The sequence below is a fragment of the Labrus bergylta genome, chromosome 13 (genome assembly GCF_963930695.1).
Source record: "Labrus bergylta chromosome 13, fLabBer1.1, whole genome shotgun sequence".
In the NCBI taxonomy this organism is placed as follows: domain Eukaryota; kingdom Metazoa; phylum Chordata; class Actinopteri; order Labriformes; family Labridae; genus Labrus; species Labrus bergylta.
In genome coordinates this window covers 6477971-6496800 of record NC_089207.1, presented here as the reverse complement: position 1 = coordinate 6496800, position 18830 = coordinate 6477971, and the positions used below count along the sequence as shown (strand labels likewise).

The 18830-nt window shown below is 41.7% G+C and overlaps 1 protein-coding gene across 2 annotated transcripts in view; it reads right to left on the bottom strand.

The window, feature by feature from the left end:
- The window catches only part of plekhm3 (pleckstrin homology domain containing, family M, member 3), a 44853-nt gene that overhangs the window by 10852 nt on the left and 15171 nt on the right, over positions 1 to 18830 (bottom strand). For both annotated transcript variants that reach the window (XM_065962221.1, XM_020633957.3), the window contains exons 4-6: positions 9239 to 9384; positions 8458 to 8651; positions 4424 to 4487 (exon numbers count right to left, since the gene is read on the bottom strand). In XM_065962221.1, the coding sequence (XP_065818293.1) occupies positions 4424 to 4487; positions 8458 to 8651; positions 9239 to 9384 (404 nt within the window). The remainder of the gene's footprint in view (positions 1 to 4423; positions 4488 to 8457; positions 8652 to 9238; positions 9385 to 18830) is intronic.

The window sequence follows — 18830 nt, the reverse complement described above, 5'->3', positions numbered from 1 at the left end:
TATATCTGACTAACTTTGCACATCTCCTGTTCCAAGTTTTTAAAATGTTTATAGCCCAACTGCTTGTTACTGCTTGCCAGTGACTGTTTTATTAGCTTCACCAAAAGTACCAGAGCAGCACTAACACACGGGGTCACGCTGGGACAATCCCTCAGACAGAGACTCACAGCTTTGACCCTTTAATTTGTTCACTCGCCAGAGTCTAAACAGGACAACAATTAGGCCAAATATTGATGGCCGCCTGGAGTGTCGGGGGACGAACACAGCCAAACATCTCAGAGATCTTTGTCAAGCGCTCGGAGTTGGAAACATTATTTGTTTGAATGTGGATTCTGCAGAACAACAAAACAGTCCATGTTAGGGGGGGGGGTCAACAAGAAAACTGGAGAGGTTTATATTTTTTCTTTATTCTTTTTCCTGGATGGTATTATCTCGCCAGGTGTCTAAAATCTAAAGCTGTTTTTAGACCTGCACAAAATTTCGACGACGTGATCCCACCTCTGTACTTCCATCTGAGGTAGCAACAGAGGCATTGCAGGGGGCGAGGCGGCATCAGAGGAGCCAGCGGGGGAGAACAGCGCATTGTGTGTGTGTGTGTGTTTGTGTGTGTGTATGTGGAGCTCACTCTCTAAATTCACGGAAATTACACTTCACAAACTGGAACACTAACATTACGTCATTGATGAATCAACATGAGCGTACGAAGACGTAAGGGCGGCTGAGTTTTGTTACGCTGTTTCAGAATGTTTTTACAGCTGCTGAAACTCAGGTCTAACTGGAGGCTCTTAAGGTCATTACATGATGTGACTTTCTGTAGCTTCATGTATTTTGTTTGTATTTACGGCTGCTCATTATCTGTCGGAAATTGTTAACCGTGCTGCTGCCTCTCTCGGCCAGGCCAGGACACTTGAAAAGAGATGTTGAATCTCAACAAGCTTTTCCAAGAATCATTGTCCTTAAATGATACTGCTGCTGGACTGACAATTTCCCTGCTCACCCTTAGCTCTTCAAATCTAGTCAAGGTGCCCACCTGAGCCTCTCATAGGATCTTCTATGAATAACAAATACCAAGAGAAAACATGAAGGATTTCATCTAGAGTTTAAAAAACAAAGTGCAATGTGAAGCTGGATAATTCCTTTACTACATTTTGACACATACTGCATGATCATAGTCACGATGATTGTAGAGCGACCCAGGTAACAAAGCCTGCAACTGTATTCATTTCCTTAACCCTCTTTCCCTCCAAACATGCCCCAAACGCACACACACACACACACACACACACACACACACACACACACACACACACACACACACTTCAACTCCTCTCCCTCCATCCATCCTCTTAAACTCCTCCCCTCCAGTTCAACCTCTCTTTCTGCTCCATGCAGAGTCTTTGTGCTCCAAAACCTCCTAATCCCCTAAAACTGCTGTTTAACAGCCGCTCGCCTGCCCTCCTCTCTCTCTCTCTCTCTCCCTCTCGCTCTCTAACACACACACACACACACACACACACACACACACACCACAAACACACACACACACACACACACACTGGAGACTACCGCAGCTCCATTGAGGAACCAGAAAGCCAGCTGGGATTACATGGCTGGAAAGAGCAGGGTGAGCTCTGTTTGGATAACACACTCTCCGCTCCTCTGCTCTGTCACACACACACTTACAGAGAAGACTTGATGCATGGATGTTGACAGTGTACCCACGGTGGAGTCTGTCTTTTTCAGGGAGTTCCCCGCAGTTTTTGGGGGGAACCAACCGGATGATAAGACGAAAAACAGCAAGAGGACTATTTTGTTTAGCCAATGCCTTTGTGGTGGATCACTAAACAAACCTTAAACTTGTGACACGCAATAAATAAAAAGTAACATTTAAAACCACTGATGAAGGTACAACAACATCTAAATGTGGTGTTGCATAAAAACAGAGGTTGAGATTGAAGAGATGAAAGTGTGTTAATTTGGATTTCCACAATAAAACCACAAAAAAACTTCATTGAATAAAAAAAATTACTTCTTGTTACGATCATTTACGTCATAAAAGCCTCCATGAGGAGTCATTAAGTGGTAACGTGGTGAGTCTAAATGGAAGGGAAATCTGTCCAGAGGACTGATTATCTTTTTTATTAAGACACATAAAGTATATTTGGCACCAGCAACTTGATAATTGTATCACCTGAGTCAGGACAATATCGATATTTTGTCCGATCGCAAGTGAACAGCCGAGTAATCTCTCCAAAAAAAGACACTAAATATCAGTTTGTATGAATGAAAATAAGGTTATAGAGTTCATCATATCTTGTTGTTTACTTGTCAGAGTTCTCTCGTGGACAAAGAGTTTCTAAAATAACTCCAATCCTCGTTTCTTTACTTCCACACCTCGTTACTTATCGTTCAACAATAAACAGGATATTAAGTTGTTTTCTTATTCTTATTATTTTCACTCTTTATTCTGATTTAGGACATGACAAAAGGAGGGAAGCTCAGCAGGGTGTTATTACTAAATATGATTCTATCTCATGCAGTTACAGTTTTTATGCTCTTTCATTCACTGTGATGGGGAGCGGGACGTCTGAGTTTTAGGTTTGTTTTTATTTATGCTATTTCTTGACAAAACCTTGAACCATTTGTCCCCACTTCCACATGAGAATAACCTTCATGCTATCCTACTTAGCCCTCATCCTACATCGCAGTGTTGTGCGTTTGTGTGCATGAGCTCCACCTAAACTCAAAGCCATGAGCAGAATCTGGAAAACGCTCTGAGAACATCTAACATTTACTTAAGAGGCCTCTGTGTGTCAGGACAAGTGTGAGTGGAGAGGCATGCCTGGCATAGAGGGAATGCCAGGGTGTCGCTCTGGGAAGCCTGCTGCACACACACACACACACACACACACACACACACACACACACACACAAACGTCTACTTTCCTACTACTTTAGCCCTCACACAAAAACCCTAGAAACAATCTTAAAACCAGTGGAGAAAAAAAGGGCAGTGTCCTTAGATAAACACATATGTTTTCTCCAAATGAACTGCCTCCTTATAGGGGGGGTGGGGGGGTTTCGGGTGGAGGCTATTTGTCGGGTGAGTGAATAGACTAGCGTGGTCCTGGGTTTAGCCAGGGGAGTTTAGCCTTCGCTGACCTCTGAGCTGGAACAAAAAAAGCCACGTTGATTAAGAGCGTCATTTTATTCAGGAGGTGAATCAAAAGAAACAAGCTTGTTAATATGGAAAACCAATTAAGAGGCAGAGTGCTTGAGAATCTCCAAAGGGGGGGTGGAGGAGGGGAGAGGGGAGAGGGGAGGAGGAGAGGGAGAAGTAGAGACTCTTACCAAAGAGGCCTATTGTTAAAATTAGCCCTAAATCACCAGTTTGGACTTTTTATGAGTAAATCAGAGTTTAGCGGGGAAAGAGTGGCACGCACACACACATCGCACACATGTGCGCTGAGAGTGTGTGAGGCCAAGGGGATGCTGGGAAGAATGGAGGGATGTCACGCTTTGTTTTCCTGCCTGTTGATTTTGAATGTGACCAATTAGTGGAGCAGAGAGACACAGAGTGTGGGAGTGGAGGAGGAGGAGGTAAAAAAATAAAAAAGGAGGAGGAGGGGGTTCAATCTCTTTCAGCGTGAGAGTCCGTCTTTGGTCGAGCTCTGACTCACAGACGGGGGGAAAAAGAGAAAAAAAAAATGGGGCAGGGTCCAACACAATGAACATAAAGACAAACAAAAGAACTTTTCAGTCATTTGTGGTCGCTTTTCTCTGACCCCCCAACTCAGCTCGAGGACGAGATACTGAACTGCTGAGAGGCCACAGTGTGTTTCTTTTTTATGCCATCTCTGCTAATCAAAGAATTTCTGTTTAGTCATACGTTACTCGTACAACACTTAACATTTTTAGACAATCCTTCTTTGTGGTAAACTTATTTCAATGGAGGACAAATGAGTGTTTGTAATTAGATAAGAAACATACCGCTTAACAAAAGTGATAGTGCACAATATGTCTGAATAAACACACAGGGCAGTGTTCAAGTTTTCCAAGTCACTCGGTTTGAATGATTTCCCCTGAGACTTTTGTTTTCCTGAATCAGGACACAAATAAGTTGAGCCTATTAGAGGGTATTAGCCTCTCGTATCATTGTTGTGACAGGCACTTGCCAAAGAAACAAAGAAGATGTTGAATAAAGGATAAGACAAAAGATATTCACCCCCAAAAAAGTTTCACCTAGGAAAGGAGTGTTTCTTGTTCCAGGAAGTCAAACGTTGTTGCTAAATGTCGACATGCAGGCAGCAATGTGGAGATCTTCAACTTAGCTCTCAAGAGAAGAACCTACCAGGTCTGAGGTCTAAACTGAAACCAAATAGCTGAATAGCCGTTAACAAACATGTAAGCGAGGTGTGCGTACCTGCTGCAGGTCAGCCAGGGAGTAAAGGTGGATGTGCTGTAGCAGGTATTCCCTGGGAAAGATCCTGTGGAAAGACACATGAAGGAAACTTTTAAATGTAGAATATTAAGAGTCAGAAATACAACACAGTGTCAATAAGATATCAATACATCAATCCTAAAAAAGGCAGCTGGTCTGGCAGTGAAGACCAGTTATGGCAGTTTACATTTAGGTTTGTTTAAATGATGTGATCACAAAGGAGAGACCTCCATCGGTACATTCTGCATCGACTGTAACTTGACAACTCACAATTTTAGCCTATTAAAAAAACAGAAATGTAAAGGTAGAATTTATTGTGTTTTATTTGCATTATTTCTGCCAAACATAAACCGGCTGAATGACTTTATTTGTATTTTTGTTTTTACATTACACATGTGAATATTCATTGGTCCCCAACCTGAGGTCGGAGATCTCCTGGGGGAGGGGGAGGCTTTGTCTGTTGTCAAGGTTGTCAAAATTATATTTGCTCATATGAACTAAAATCATGATAACACACTTGATGGTTCGCTTATACAAAGGTCTTCAGGTGAGATCGTGTGTGTGTGTGTGTGTGTAGGCTTATTCTGTTGCACCAAAGTAGAAGCTTTACTTGGTTAAAAGTATGATAAGCTCCAAGGAAAAAAAAAAAGGTAGGGAACCAGTTCATTAAATGACTGACTGCCTCTGATAATTTGGCACTGAGTACACACAAAATGATTGTGCAGTCCAGTTATTATATCGGCGTAATCTTTAAAACACATTAATATGGAACCATTACCACAAACACATGAGTATTAACCTGAATAAATGTTGATCCACCTCTCAGACCGTGGTGCTCAACTAAGTCATCATATTCATTTACAGTCAGCTGTAGCATTTAATCGTCTAACAGTGTTGGAAAAACAAACACAGCAGAGCTTTCAGGCAGGTGTGGGTTTTTTGTGTGAGCGTGTCTTTGAGTATGTGTCGGTTGTGAGGCCTCCTCTCAGACCACTAAGATGGACGGCACCACTTTTAAATCCTGTCTGAGCTGTGATGAGTGTCACCGAAACACAAGTATGTGTATGCATTGATACTGTGTGTGCGTGTACGTGTGTGTCTTTGTGTCTGATCCAAACGCCTCATGGTGATAGGCGGCACTGATTGACTTCTCTGTTTGGTATGTTACCAATGGTTACCACACCAGCATTCATAAGACAATACACACACAGTCAGCGCAATAGTCAAACGCAAACAACAATCAAACACACGCTAAATCTTTGTTGATTGTGTAGCCAGGGTGCCGATGAACACGCCCTGAAAGTGTTTGCTGACCTTGATAAAATAACTTGAAAAACTAACACATTTAAAGATTAGATCACAAACAGAGGACCCACCAGTCCAGACTCACATTAAAATTTTCTTATCACAGTGATTAGGATTATTTACTCAAGGAGGGTACAACCTGAGTAAATGTGTGAGTCAGCAGACCTGAGAAGTCCAGTGTGTGCGCGTGTGTGTGTGTGTGTACAAATACAATTACATGGATAAGAAGAACTAATGCTTTTAACATGATATTACTGTAGTTCCATGAAACAACTCTTGCACTAAACACTGCACTTGTGAATGAAAACCTGCGGGGAACGGTTGTTATTTTAGCTGACAAAACTGACCAGGAAGACGCCGCCTTGAGGTTACTTCTTGGCCCACTGTTGCGATGCATGTTGTAAAAAAATAAGTGTGTGGCATTTATCCTCGTAATTTATAGACCAAGCTGCGACCTCAGGTGGTTAAAAATTAAGCAAATGTGGAAGTGCTAAAAAAAATTAAAAAAAAACCTGCAGTTCCCCAAATGCCCACTTGAGACTGGTTCTAAAAACCAGGGAAACCCCATTAGAGTCCATATTAAAATGCCCATTTTCTCAGCAGAAATAAACATGTTTAGCGCCTGGTACAATGAACGTTTTTAAGTCTCTATAGCTCATGACTGTTTCTGTTTTTGCACCAGATCACCTTAACATTCTTAGTCTTGCTGCTTCAGGTTTCATTTTATTTGTATTTGTATTGGGCTTGAATTCACCGATCCAGAAACCAATGGTTGACGTGACTGACACTACATCCATGTTTAATTCAGTCTAAGCAACAGATTTATTCCCTATTTATAAGATATAAGTAATCTTATAATATATAAGATTTCTGTCACTAAGATATGGATGTCAGAACAACTTAACCATTAAAGTTAACTTAGTTTACAATTACATTAGACTTCTTTTCCCATGCATTAAAAAAAGCAGGTTACATTTTTTATGCAACACACTATCAAGGATGAACCTCAAAATAGTGTTTGGGAGCTCCTTCCTTTTCTACCTTATAGCCTCCAGTGCCTCGTGTGTGTGTGTGTGTGTGTGTGTGTGTGTGTGTGTGTGTGTGTGTGTGTCTGTGTCTGTATGATTGTGTATCTGTGACTCTCTGCCTGTTTGCAACCAGACATCTCTCCTCAAATCCCCCCCTGAAGGAGACTAATGACAAGAGGAAGGTTTTAGCGCCATGGCCCTCATCAATCCTGCAGTGTTTGGAAGTGGCGGGGCACTAGCCGGCACTAGCTAATGGGACAGAAGTAAACACAGAACATCATGATGCTGCTCGCCTCAGAAGAAAATACCCCTAGGTTTGGGTCAAAGCTACTCGGCCAGCCCTGCAAAAAGCATAAAAGTTGACAGTGGTGACTGACAGGAGGCTCGACTGGGAGGGTTAAAGTAGAATGAAAAAAGTTGTCATACAGTGAGTCTTGAATCATCATAGAGACAAACACTAATTAACAAAGTAACACTACTTAGGTACATAACCATTGTAAAGGTCAATTTGTGCCATTTCATTTTCAACAGTACAAAGGCTAATATTAGCGTGGCTAGCATCTGACAGCTGATGTTTTTGTAGTCTTTAATGTTCCGTCTTTTGATGTGATTTGTAGGCTGCTTTGTCAGCTATACGACTGAAGTCTATGATGCAATGTAAAGAATATAATAATGGCCTGACAGTAAAACGGCTGTCAAAGGTTTAATTCAGCTTGAAGGAACAATAAAGTACTTTTATTTTGTGTACAGCCTATTTTCATCCCCAGTAATGAAATAATCAGCTCAACCAAGTTACAGAGACAGATCTCTGTGTTTCACATCAATGCTGAGACTTTTACATTATATATTAATCTTGGTGTTGTAACCATCACTGTGTTTCTTTTTCAGTGTCATAACCCCGGCTCATGGGCCATGACAGAAAGATGGGAGGGGGCACGAGTTACCAAAGTAAACGAAATTAAGCCAATAAACTAACAATAACAATGGTTATGAGGTGTGATAAGTCTGTAAAATCAGTGGTGTGCGTGTCTACTCCTTACAACTCTGAGAAGAGGAGGGAGAAGAAGAAGGACGTAGAAGGAATTGGAAATTACTTCCAATAAAGATTGTTCTCCAGAATTTTTTTTTTTTTTTTGCATTGCTGAAAATTTAGAAAAATATATTTTTGTAAACAATCATGATTCCTGTGCTTCTGCGGATGTGGATTTTTACCCTTAAACATGGCCTGTTGAATGAGAGTGTATTGCTGACCTGGACCGGACCAAGTAGCATCCATCAGATAACAGACAAGGCTTTCAGAGAGGGACCCCCCCTCAGATAAACATTTACCCCCCCCGACCATCACACACATGACCATACACACACATCTTTCATGATATAAAGCACACAAAGCACAGGAATGCATGCAGATAAAAGTTGTGGCAATATACATTCATGCACTCAAACATACATATGTAACACACATGAACATATCACAGCAGGAGATGTAAACAGCCTGTGTGAAGAAGTGTCTGCTCAACATAACATTTTAGTCCATCAGTCAGTGGGATGACACCGGCTGCTGATGTCTCCTGTGCAGACGGCTGTATCATCAGGGTTTGGGAGAAATACTAGAGCCCTTAATTAAGAAACTTGTCTTAATAGTGCTTCAGGCAAACATCTTATAAATCACTGCTTTCTTACCTTCGTCTGAGGTCCTCAGCCACAGTCGCTCTGCAGCTGAACAGGTAGGCCCGCAGCGACTGGAGCTGCTGACGGAGACGCAGCACAGTGCTGAGAGCCTCACAGTGCTCGTACAGACAGGGATTGAGCTGCTGCACGTCCAGCAGGGGCTCCTCGTACACAAACTCCAGGAACTCCTTGGCCTGTTTGGACACCTGGGGGTGAACATCGGAGTTTACACGAGGATCGCTGCAACAGGCACGACTGCATTTAAAGTTAAACTGCACACAAACGAGTTGTTTTGCTCTGACTAAACAAAGAAATATAATGCAAAGGTGAGTTGGTTTAAGAGGAGCTGTTAGCTGTTTCTTTTTTGAACTTTTAGCGAGAGCAAGGTTAGCGTTTCTCTTTTAGCGTTTTTATGCTCAGCTATGCGAAAATCTTTGGCTGTGCATTCATATCGACCTGACTGACATTACAGTTGTATCAGATTTGTCATCGAACCATCCATCCATCCATCTGCTCTAAAAAAAAAAGAACAATAACAAAGAACAGTATAGAGCCGAGTGTTTAAACAAAAGAAGGGGCGGTGTTGTTTTGTGGCAGGTTGTTTCCAGTACGGTCAGAAATGAAATACGATCCACAAAGTTTGAGTGGTACAGCTATTAAAGTGTGCAGCACCATAAAACACCACGCAGCATTTTAGTACACTGAGAAAGAAGTTGATAACTGTGTGCTGACTGGTCACTTCATGTATGATGAGGTGATGGATGTTTCATTTTGTCTTTGGGTGATGTCCCACCTTGTGCTTGCTGGTGTCCCAGTTGCGGAGTAGGCGTGCTGGGATGAGGAAGGAGTTGTCCTGATGGCAGCTGTGGCAGTAGTACCAGCCGCTGTAGCAGCAGACCTTTGCCTTCCCTCTAGAGAGACCAACCGGACGCTGACAACCTGAAGGGGGGGGGAGTCATTGAATTAGTGTGTGTGTGTGTGTGTGTGTGTGTGTGTGTGTGTGTGTGTGTGTGTGTGTGTGTGTGTGTGGTGTGTGTGTAATAAACACAAGTATGATACAGTATGATTCAAAATGAGTATCTGTCATTACGAGGAAACCATTTTAACCCCTTTTTTGTGAATCAAGTTCCACCTCTTTCACTTATTGTAAACCCACCATGCGATGAAATGACTGCTTCCATAAACATATCCTTGATGAACTCCTCTATCAGTGCATGTATTGTGTCCAAACAGACCGGAAGTGTTGCACAAGTAAAAGTTTAGTGTTTAACAGCCTGCTCAGAAGGCGACAACAACAAGATAAGGAGGACCATAAGGTCGATAAACAAAGAATCTGGTGTTAAAATGTGTCCGTTTATTGCCTCTGTTAATCGAGACTACCGAAACCTGTAGATAACACACATTGAAGTCTGAGTTTAAAAAGTGACTCTGACCCCAATAAGGTAATAGCTTTTATCATAACCAGTAGAAAGTGATGATAAAAAACCGTGAGAACTGTCTAACTCTGATTAAAGGTTGTGGAGAAATCATTAAATAAAGGGTGTTTATTCTTATCAGGGTTTTCATTTCCTATTCCTATTTTTAGGTTTTACAGAGGACATGTTAGACCCCTTTTCCACATTTTCAAACAGTCCCCTGTGCTCTAAATGAAACATCTGTGCAGCGCTCTGGTCAAAATATAACATGAATCGAGCATCAGTGGAGGTTTGTGATCCTGTGTAAACCAGCTCTCTCAGAGCGCTCCGTTTTGGTGTGTGTGTGTGTGTGTGTGTGTGTGTGTGTGTGTGTGTGTGTGTGTGTGTGTGTGTGTGTGTGTGTGTGTGTGTGTGTGTGTGTGTGTGTGTGTGTGTGTGTAATCTTTGTGTCTCAGGTCTCAATCACTAAACCTGAAGATGGTGTATCAGATTCAGAAATACTTTATTAATCCCAGGGGGAAACTCGGTCATTGAAGTCCTGTTTGCTAAAATGACAATTTCACTCTTTTGACGTTTGGTTATTAATTGGAGATGCTGGAAATAGCAACAAGATAACTTGTGACTTTTTTTTTTCCATTCCTACCCATAAAACTCCTGAAAACACATCATCCCATCAGGATGTCCAACACTGAGTCATCCACATGATTATAACATCCGCTTTTTTTTTTTTTACAAAAATCTACCTGCCGGATTGATTTAACGTAAGCCCTTCAATAACAGAGTCTAAGTTCTTTCTGTAGCCACAACACGGCAGACTTCAACAATAAAGCATGTTGTAGACATAAAAGACCAACAGATCATCAGCTCCATTCAGCCTGATAGCCTCCCCTCTCTCTGCTTTGTCTTCAACACTCTTTAAAGTTCCTCCTCCGCCCAAACACCTGAACCTTTTCTATGAACACACGCACACACAAACAGCTGAGTGACGCTGCATTTCAACAGGTGTCCCTTATCCGCAAAAAAAATCTCTGAGAGGACGCGGAGAAAAACAGCAAATGAAGACAGGAAGAGAAGAAAAAGGAACAGGAGATTGCTATCTCGGTTCTGGAAGACATAGGCATGTAAAGCTACAAAAAAGACGGACGACAGAGGAAGAGAGACGTGTGTCAGCCTGTTTGTCAGAGGGGCTTTAATGCTGGAAACAACACAGGCTGAAAAAAGGAGAATAAAAAAAGAACAGGTATAAGGATTTTGAAGATGAGAGGAAAGAAGTTCCTGAGGAGAAGGAGACTGACATCAACCGACGCAGACAATAAAGAGATGTTAGTCCAGATACTTTTTTTTTTATCGGGGACAATCATCTGACGTCTGATAAAAACAGACAATAGTCTAATCAGCTGGATTCCTGTTTTATCTGAGCAAGAGAAAAACTCATGATGGTGCACCCGTCAGCCACACACAGACCCTATAGGGTTATTATAGTTAAAACATGTTAACTATCATAAAGACCTTTAGTTCTGTTCTTTAGCTTTTACATTTTAGATTAATACTTTGGTGTAAGGAGTCCAACGCTAAGAGGGTAACATCTTTGAACTGCTAGATTTGAATAAATAGCATACCTCAGTTATAGCCCAACACAGTATCAACACAGCAGGTTCAGAGAGGTTGGCGTCTTATTTGAGGCCTGTTGTTTCTGTTTCACTCATAGACTGTAAATATTAAGAGGCTGCATGCTGGAAATCTTGTCCCAGCCTAACGTTCAGTCAACCTAACAACGGGCTGACAGCTATAGCTGAGGCGGGTTTTAATCTAACTTGACGAACCGTTACAACGCGCCCACCTGTCAATCATGTCAGCCACGCGTCTAACTATGGCTAACACCTACCAGTCATAAAATCAAAATGGAGCTGTTTTTAGCCTCCGGGAGAGAAGGTCTTTCAGTGTAACCAGAGGTTAGCAATGACAGCAATCTCCACGCCTATCTTTACCAAGCATTGGCTTTGTTTAAAGTTCGACATGCAGCTTGAGAAGGCATGATGATGATGATGATGATGATGATGATGATGATGATGATGATGGAGTTAAGTCAAGATGTGATGTGTAAGAGCAGGTTGTTAGCTACACTTGCATGAAGAGAACTGTTTGAAGATATTAGTCAGTGTACACACACATTGTCTGCAGAGCTCCTGTTGTGTGTAACTCAAATTCTAAACTCAAGAGTGCAAGGCAGAAGTCTTTTTGGTTGCATTGCTAACATCACTTGTCAAGGAGAAGCTTTCTAACAATGGTGCCAACCCAACAACCCCCATCGGTCACACAATCATCTTGAACGTCAAATTGGTCCCTCCCAATAATCCCAAAGGAATGCCTCTTTATAGCTCTATTCCCTATTCTTTGCTTAAGACACAGTTGAGTGAAGCTTTTTGAAGGCCAGCTTTAGTTAGGTGGCCTTTCAACTTATATGTTGTCTCATGTGGTTAAACTGTACAAACTGCATTTATGCCCCTCAAACATTTGATCACAGTGTTGAGTCAGACAAAAACCTCCAGATGTGGTCTGGCTGCTCCAATCTCTTTCTCGTTTTACTTTCTCCAAACACAGCAATCATCTATAAATTATCAGGATAAATATAACCGCTTTCCAAAGTTCAAACAATGGATATTTATTTTTCTTCTGGTGAATTTACTGCTTGTGGATAAGCTAGTGTAAAAGACAAGAAAGTCTTATCTTTTTGAAGAACCCCTGATAAAACACACGTGTTTAAATCATATAATTAAAGCAGTGAGCTCATGCTGTTGTTGGGGTGGATGCTCTTTGAAAAAAACCCACAGTCCACTGTCTTTGAGCCAGAAGGCAGAAAAACAGTGTGTCACTTCGAGGAAACAGCTGACCGCCAGGCCGCCTTTCTGGCCAACCACGGCTTGATTTTGGTCAGCTTCTGCCAGGACCAGAGGGACAAAGACACATACGTATGTGGCCTGAAAACATTCGCAACCTTAATGACAACCTTTAACCTCAAATTCCATATCATGAAGACCAGAGGAGAACACACCCACATGCAAACAGAGAGAAAAAGGATTCTATGCAGGCTACAATGTGCACATAAAAAAAACAAGCTGTAAAGCCAGAACAGATAATGTACGTGGGAATATGGACGAACAAGAACAAAACAACACCGAGCATTTAAATCTGATTCGGACCAAAACCTCAACAAGCAGCAAAACAACCTCAGGAGCAGTCAGGAATTCTCACCAGTGACCAGAGGAAACATTTAAGTCTGAAGCAACGAGGACAGATTATAGCACTGTATGAATGCATTTATGCAAATAAGGAAGAACGTAGCCAATAGAGCATATAGGTACATAAAAAAAATGTTTCACTACTCTTTGCATGAACTGCAAAAGGAAAGTAGTTGTGTGATGTCAAAGTATGCTGCCAACATTTAGGCTTCAATACTTTTAAATCACATTAAAATATGGCCATTCAATATTACATTAAATACTTCACAAGTCAGTAGCCTAAAAATTGGTATTAAATTGGTATGATTGGAGTATCAAGCTCAACCAAGTTTTTGCAGTTTAAATAAATAAGTAGATAAATATACCAGAAATACATTTTTCAAGACTGGAGGTTGCTACTTGGAAATAATCTGTTTTGTTCCATCCAAATGAAACATGGTTGAATTGGTCTGGTAACCTTGTTAACATGGAAATGGATACCAGGGTTTTTTGTGTTATTGTTTATATTATCGTGTAACGCACAACACTAGATGTAAAGAAAATTTAAATGTTATTCATTTTGCTACGATTTCTTTTTTCCATATTCGACTTGCTAATACAACCCTAATGAGTACGGCTTTTCTTATCTTGAGGAGTAACTATTAACACTCTGTGCTGCTAAATACATCCTCCATTATCAGCAGAGAGTAACAACTGCTTTCTCTGCCTCTCTCTGATCTTTTATGAGTCTTTCTGGGACGAACAGAGAGAGAGGGACCGAGGGAGAGATGAATGGGAATTCAAACGTGGCTCAAAGGTCCACCGATTCTACCGCGGCTCTCTGTAGTGAGAGAGGGTCACTTTGACCCGCCCAGGACGAGTGAACGGAGGAGAGAGAGAATACAGATACAGGAAGAGAGAGAGAGAGAGAGAGAGAGAGTGAGAGAGAGAAAGAGAGAGAACATCAGGGCAAAAAAAGGCTCACACTTTCATCTGCCCGCCGCAGGTTTTAAACCAACACACGGGTTGTGTGCGTGTGTGCGCGTGTGTGTGAGCGAGCGTGTTTGTGTGTGTGTGTGTGTGTGTTTTATGTACATATGTTTGAATTAAAACTGAGGAAGCAGGAGAATCCTGAGCTTTGATGTGTCTCATTCACAACGACCGAACACTCAAATGAAAATGTGCACAAATGGAGAGTACTATGAGTAAGACAGGCAGCGTGTGGGTGTGTGTGTGTGTGTGTGTGTGTGTGTGTGTGTGTGTGTGTGTGTGTGTGTGTGTGTGTGTGTGTGTGTGTGTGTGTGTGTGTGTGTGTGTGTGTGTGTGTGTGTGTGTGTGTGTGTTCGGGGGAGGTGGGCAGAGAGGGAGAGACTGTCTATCTTTGATGTGAGCCCACCTACTTCCTCAGTTCCCTGATACCTACTGATTACCACTTCACCCAAAGCTGCCCTGTCCCACAGATTCACATGGTCCGTCGGGGGCCTGAGAATGTGCTCCAGTGCTACGACATGGGGTCACCAAACCCCAGAAACACACTGCAATGTGTGCGTGTGCGTGTGTTTGTGTGTCGAGGGGTGGTGGGGAGTCATGGTCTTCAAACGAACACTGAACGATTTCTTCAAAGAAAACAAAACCGCAGTAATTCAGAAGTGTAATTAGTTGCATATATTTTACATTTTGATGTTAAATAACCAATCACTGGATATGTATAGATGGATGCAGGCAGCATGCATATGCAAAGGGCAGACATGAAACAAGTTCAAAGAGAAATCAGAGGAAACTTGACCATTGGGCACTGCGGTCGCTTCCATCAAGAGATCCTATTTAGATGAGTGGCTTCATATATGAATAATCTCTTAGGCATTCATGTTGGTATAACAAGATGAATGTTTTTGATGACGCCAATGAAGCTTAAAAGGACAGCGCAGGTTACCACCGTCGGTCAGGTCTACAAGTAAGGTAGTGATCGCTTTATGTCAATGTACCTTTTTTCTTCCATAAGACCTAAGTGACCCTGTGATGTCACAGTGTGTAAAATAGTCAATTTATCGTCAACAGTAAGACAGTTAGTGTGTCTCTCATCAATACAATAGAAAAAGCATCAAACCTGAAGTAAAATGTTGACGTTTTTTTTGTAAGGCCAATGCAGAAGTTTTAAAAACTGCAGTTCCACTGTTGTCCACTTGAGGCAGGCTACAAAAACCTTAAACTCACCTTTATGTCAAAATGCCCATTTTAGATAAATAATGTAATGAACAATTAAAAATGAAAGATTTTTACAGCCTACCAAAGAACAATTTTTGGTATCTGTAGCTATTTTTTGTGTTCATAAAAACTATATGGGAGTGATTTTTTTTTTTTTATGAATAGCGTTTCTATTATTGATATTATTTTTAGGCTCACAGTTATGCATACACTTACATAATTAGGGATGTTTACTGACAGCTGGATGTGCTGTAGCTGTTTGCCAGGAGGCTGCAGAGGCCCGACTCAGCTCTACCTCTTTGCCATTGTTTGGCTTCATACGCCTCTAGAAGTGACCAGTGGGTGACATCACTGGCACTACGTCCATGTTTTTTTTTTTTTTTTTCCAACAAATCACTACAAAAAGACTAATATCTAATTGATAAGTAAAGCGCTCACATCTGGAATATATTCATTACATTCATGGTAAGTTGAATTCAGTTGAGAGAGTCTGGTGAGTAATTAAGGCGATGCAAACCTTAAGATAAAGCAGTTATGTTGCCATTTTAAAAACATTGTCGGTTAATTCCGACTTCAGCTGAACAAGTTTAGTGTCTGAAATTAGAAAGAAACAGAGCTCACAGTTTATGCTTAGAGCAGGTAATGAAGATTAAGATAAATGAACAGTTTATTTTCTGATTATTGAAGCAATGATTAGCAGACATAAACCATTTACTGCATATAAAAGGAATACATTTTCAATTACTAGAATTAGCTGACATTGCATTGTTCCTGTTTTTTTTGCACAGATGTTGCAGATGTTGTTAGAATCATATTTCATATCCAGGTTTATATCTGATATTCATCTTCTCTCTCCACGCCTTTTTTTTACCAGTTCTTATTTGGACAGTGAGTTTGGAGACATACTTATGTGTTCAGCACAGAACTGTTTGTAATAAATACAAAAACAGTGGCTAAACTCTCAAAAAGGAGTTAAAAAAATGTTTTTGGGTAACAATATTTAACCTAAGATTTTTACTTTAAAGCTTTTGAAATTTTGATTTAAAAACAAATTGCATAATGGTAAAAAATAACAAAAAACCTCAGCTTCAAGCCGATAAATACACAAGAACTCTGCACTCACATTCAGTTCTGAGGCTTTAAAATTAAGAAGGTGTAAAAGACTTTTTCAGGACCTTTTAAGTGAGACTGCGGGAGACTAAGAAGGGATACAGTCAAATTAATGAAAGGGAGACAGAGGAGGACAAAAAGAGGGAAAGGCTGTGAGTGTGAATGAACTGGTGAAATGGAAAAGAAACAAAGAGAGGAAAAGGAGGGTAACAAACGCACTGAGCGAGCAGAGGTGTGCTCTGTATAGAAAATGGAGGTATCCAGCTGTCCCTCCCATGCAGCTCTACCCAGAAACCCTTCAATCAAACAACTACGATCAAGCCTGACCACTGCAGCATCCCGGGGCCGCTTTCATTCGCTCTCATTCATTTATTCATTCAACCATTTTTTCCTCTCCTCCGGTGCTTTAAGCCTACCAATTATCATCAGTTGCCCCCAGACGGCCTCTGTCCTTGTTCCTGTTTCAGCTGGCCTTTCAAACAGCCCTGCATTAATAAGCCAGTTGTTACAAATAAAAAAGGGAGGTGAGCGGTGATTATTCAAAGCCCTTCTGAGAGAGGGCGAGGAAGCCCACGTTTCACACCCACGGAGAGTAAAAGCACCGCCTGCCATTTGTGGGACTGTCCAAGAGCCTGGCAGGAGAAATAATAAAGGAGGGAGAGAGGCTGTAATGGTTCAAGACATGAAAAAAGGCTGAAGAGTGAATACAGAAAACACTCAGAACCTCTGTCAGACAGGAATACACAGAGACAGCTTCATAGATACAGAACCTGTCCAACAAGATGAGAATTATAGAACCACTTAAATATATATATTTCAAATGACTCAGAGTGCAAGAAATGTTGTACTCAGTTTACAGGGGTTTTCAGCTAGTGCAAGGTTATTACACCTTTAAATTTAAAGGTCACATATTGTGCAAACTTCACAAAACCATGTTTTTCTAACACTAATATGTTTACCTAGCCTGTCTACAAACCCCACAATTATAAGAAAAGTCAATTCTCTCCGTCTTTGCTTGCTCTACTTTTCAGAAAAAGTGTGCTCAAACAGGCCGTTTGGAGATTTTCCCTTCATGACATCACAAAGGGCGGTATCCCCTCCCCCGGGTGGGTGACACTTCCACAGCAAGGTGTTTGTTCTGGCCTCTGCCTTCTCATCTAAACAATTGGGCATGGTGCAAGGAAGCTCAAGCCACCCAAGCTCTTCCAGAGAGGGGGTGTGGTCAGACACAGCTCACTTAGGGCGCGGTCACACTGGCCATCTGTACCGTGCCGTACTCAAGCACGATTGGCCCCCTGCTGCGCCACTCCCACGCTGGCCGGCCCGGCCCACGGTCACACTACACAGGACTTTCCATGCTTAAGCACGATTGCCTCTTGTACATAACGTCGCAATACAACGCATGCACGCTTTATGTTATTATGAAGCGTGCTCAGCTGACAAACAGGTGGAAGAGAGAGAGAGAGAGAGAGAGAGAGAGAGAGAGAGAAAGGGACGCGCAGTCGAGTCTGCGTCTGCACATCGGAGGACAACACAGAGAGCATGACAGCTACTTTACTGACTTTGCGGTTTATTTTAAGCCATTTTTATCAGACACAGCCATAAAGAAATTAAAAAATAAAATAGACGCGCGGCCGAGTCTGTGGGTGAACATCGGAGAACAACACAGAGAACATGACAGCTACTTTGTGGCTTAAATTGTTTCATTTTAGTCAGATGCAGCCATGAAGCTCTGGATTTCTCCATAATGAAGGCTGTCAGCGTTGTGTACCCGCGTGCTTGTGCTCGTGCATGAAGTGTACCGTGCCTGACCACGGCTCGGAACGGTCACACTGGCCAAACGAACTGGACTTTAGGGTTGAAGCGTGCTTGGGCACGGTACGGATGGCCAGTGTGACCGCGCCCTTACATTTAAAGCTACAGACACAGAAGCAGCCTGTTCTGACCAGGGCTGAAATAGAGGAGGGATAATCGGCGTGACCAAATACAGGATCAGAGTGGATTTTTTGGAAAGTAACTTCCCAGACTTCAGAGACCTCTAGATGTATTTAAGGTTGTTGGAAAGGAGTATAATATGTGAACTATAGAAACATTTAGAGTTTTAAACATTGACCTTTAAATGTTGTGTTAACTTTTTTTGTGTACTAGAAAACACACGAGGAGCAAAAAAAAATCAGTTGACTGTTATGTCTGAACATTTCCACTTTGAAGATAAAAGGTCCCACTGATAGCTACAGATTGAGACAGGCCTGGCCTCCTACGTCTAATCCTGTTCACTCGCAGGGTGGTGTAATACCAAAACAAGGGGTATCAGAGGAGACGTCAGATGTAGCTCCGTATTGTTATTTGCAGGTCAAGTTTTCACTTTAGTTCTAAGGTGTCAAAGTTTACCAAAAGTTTAGCAAATATTAGCAACATAATAACAATTGTGTGACAA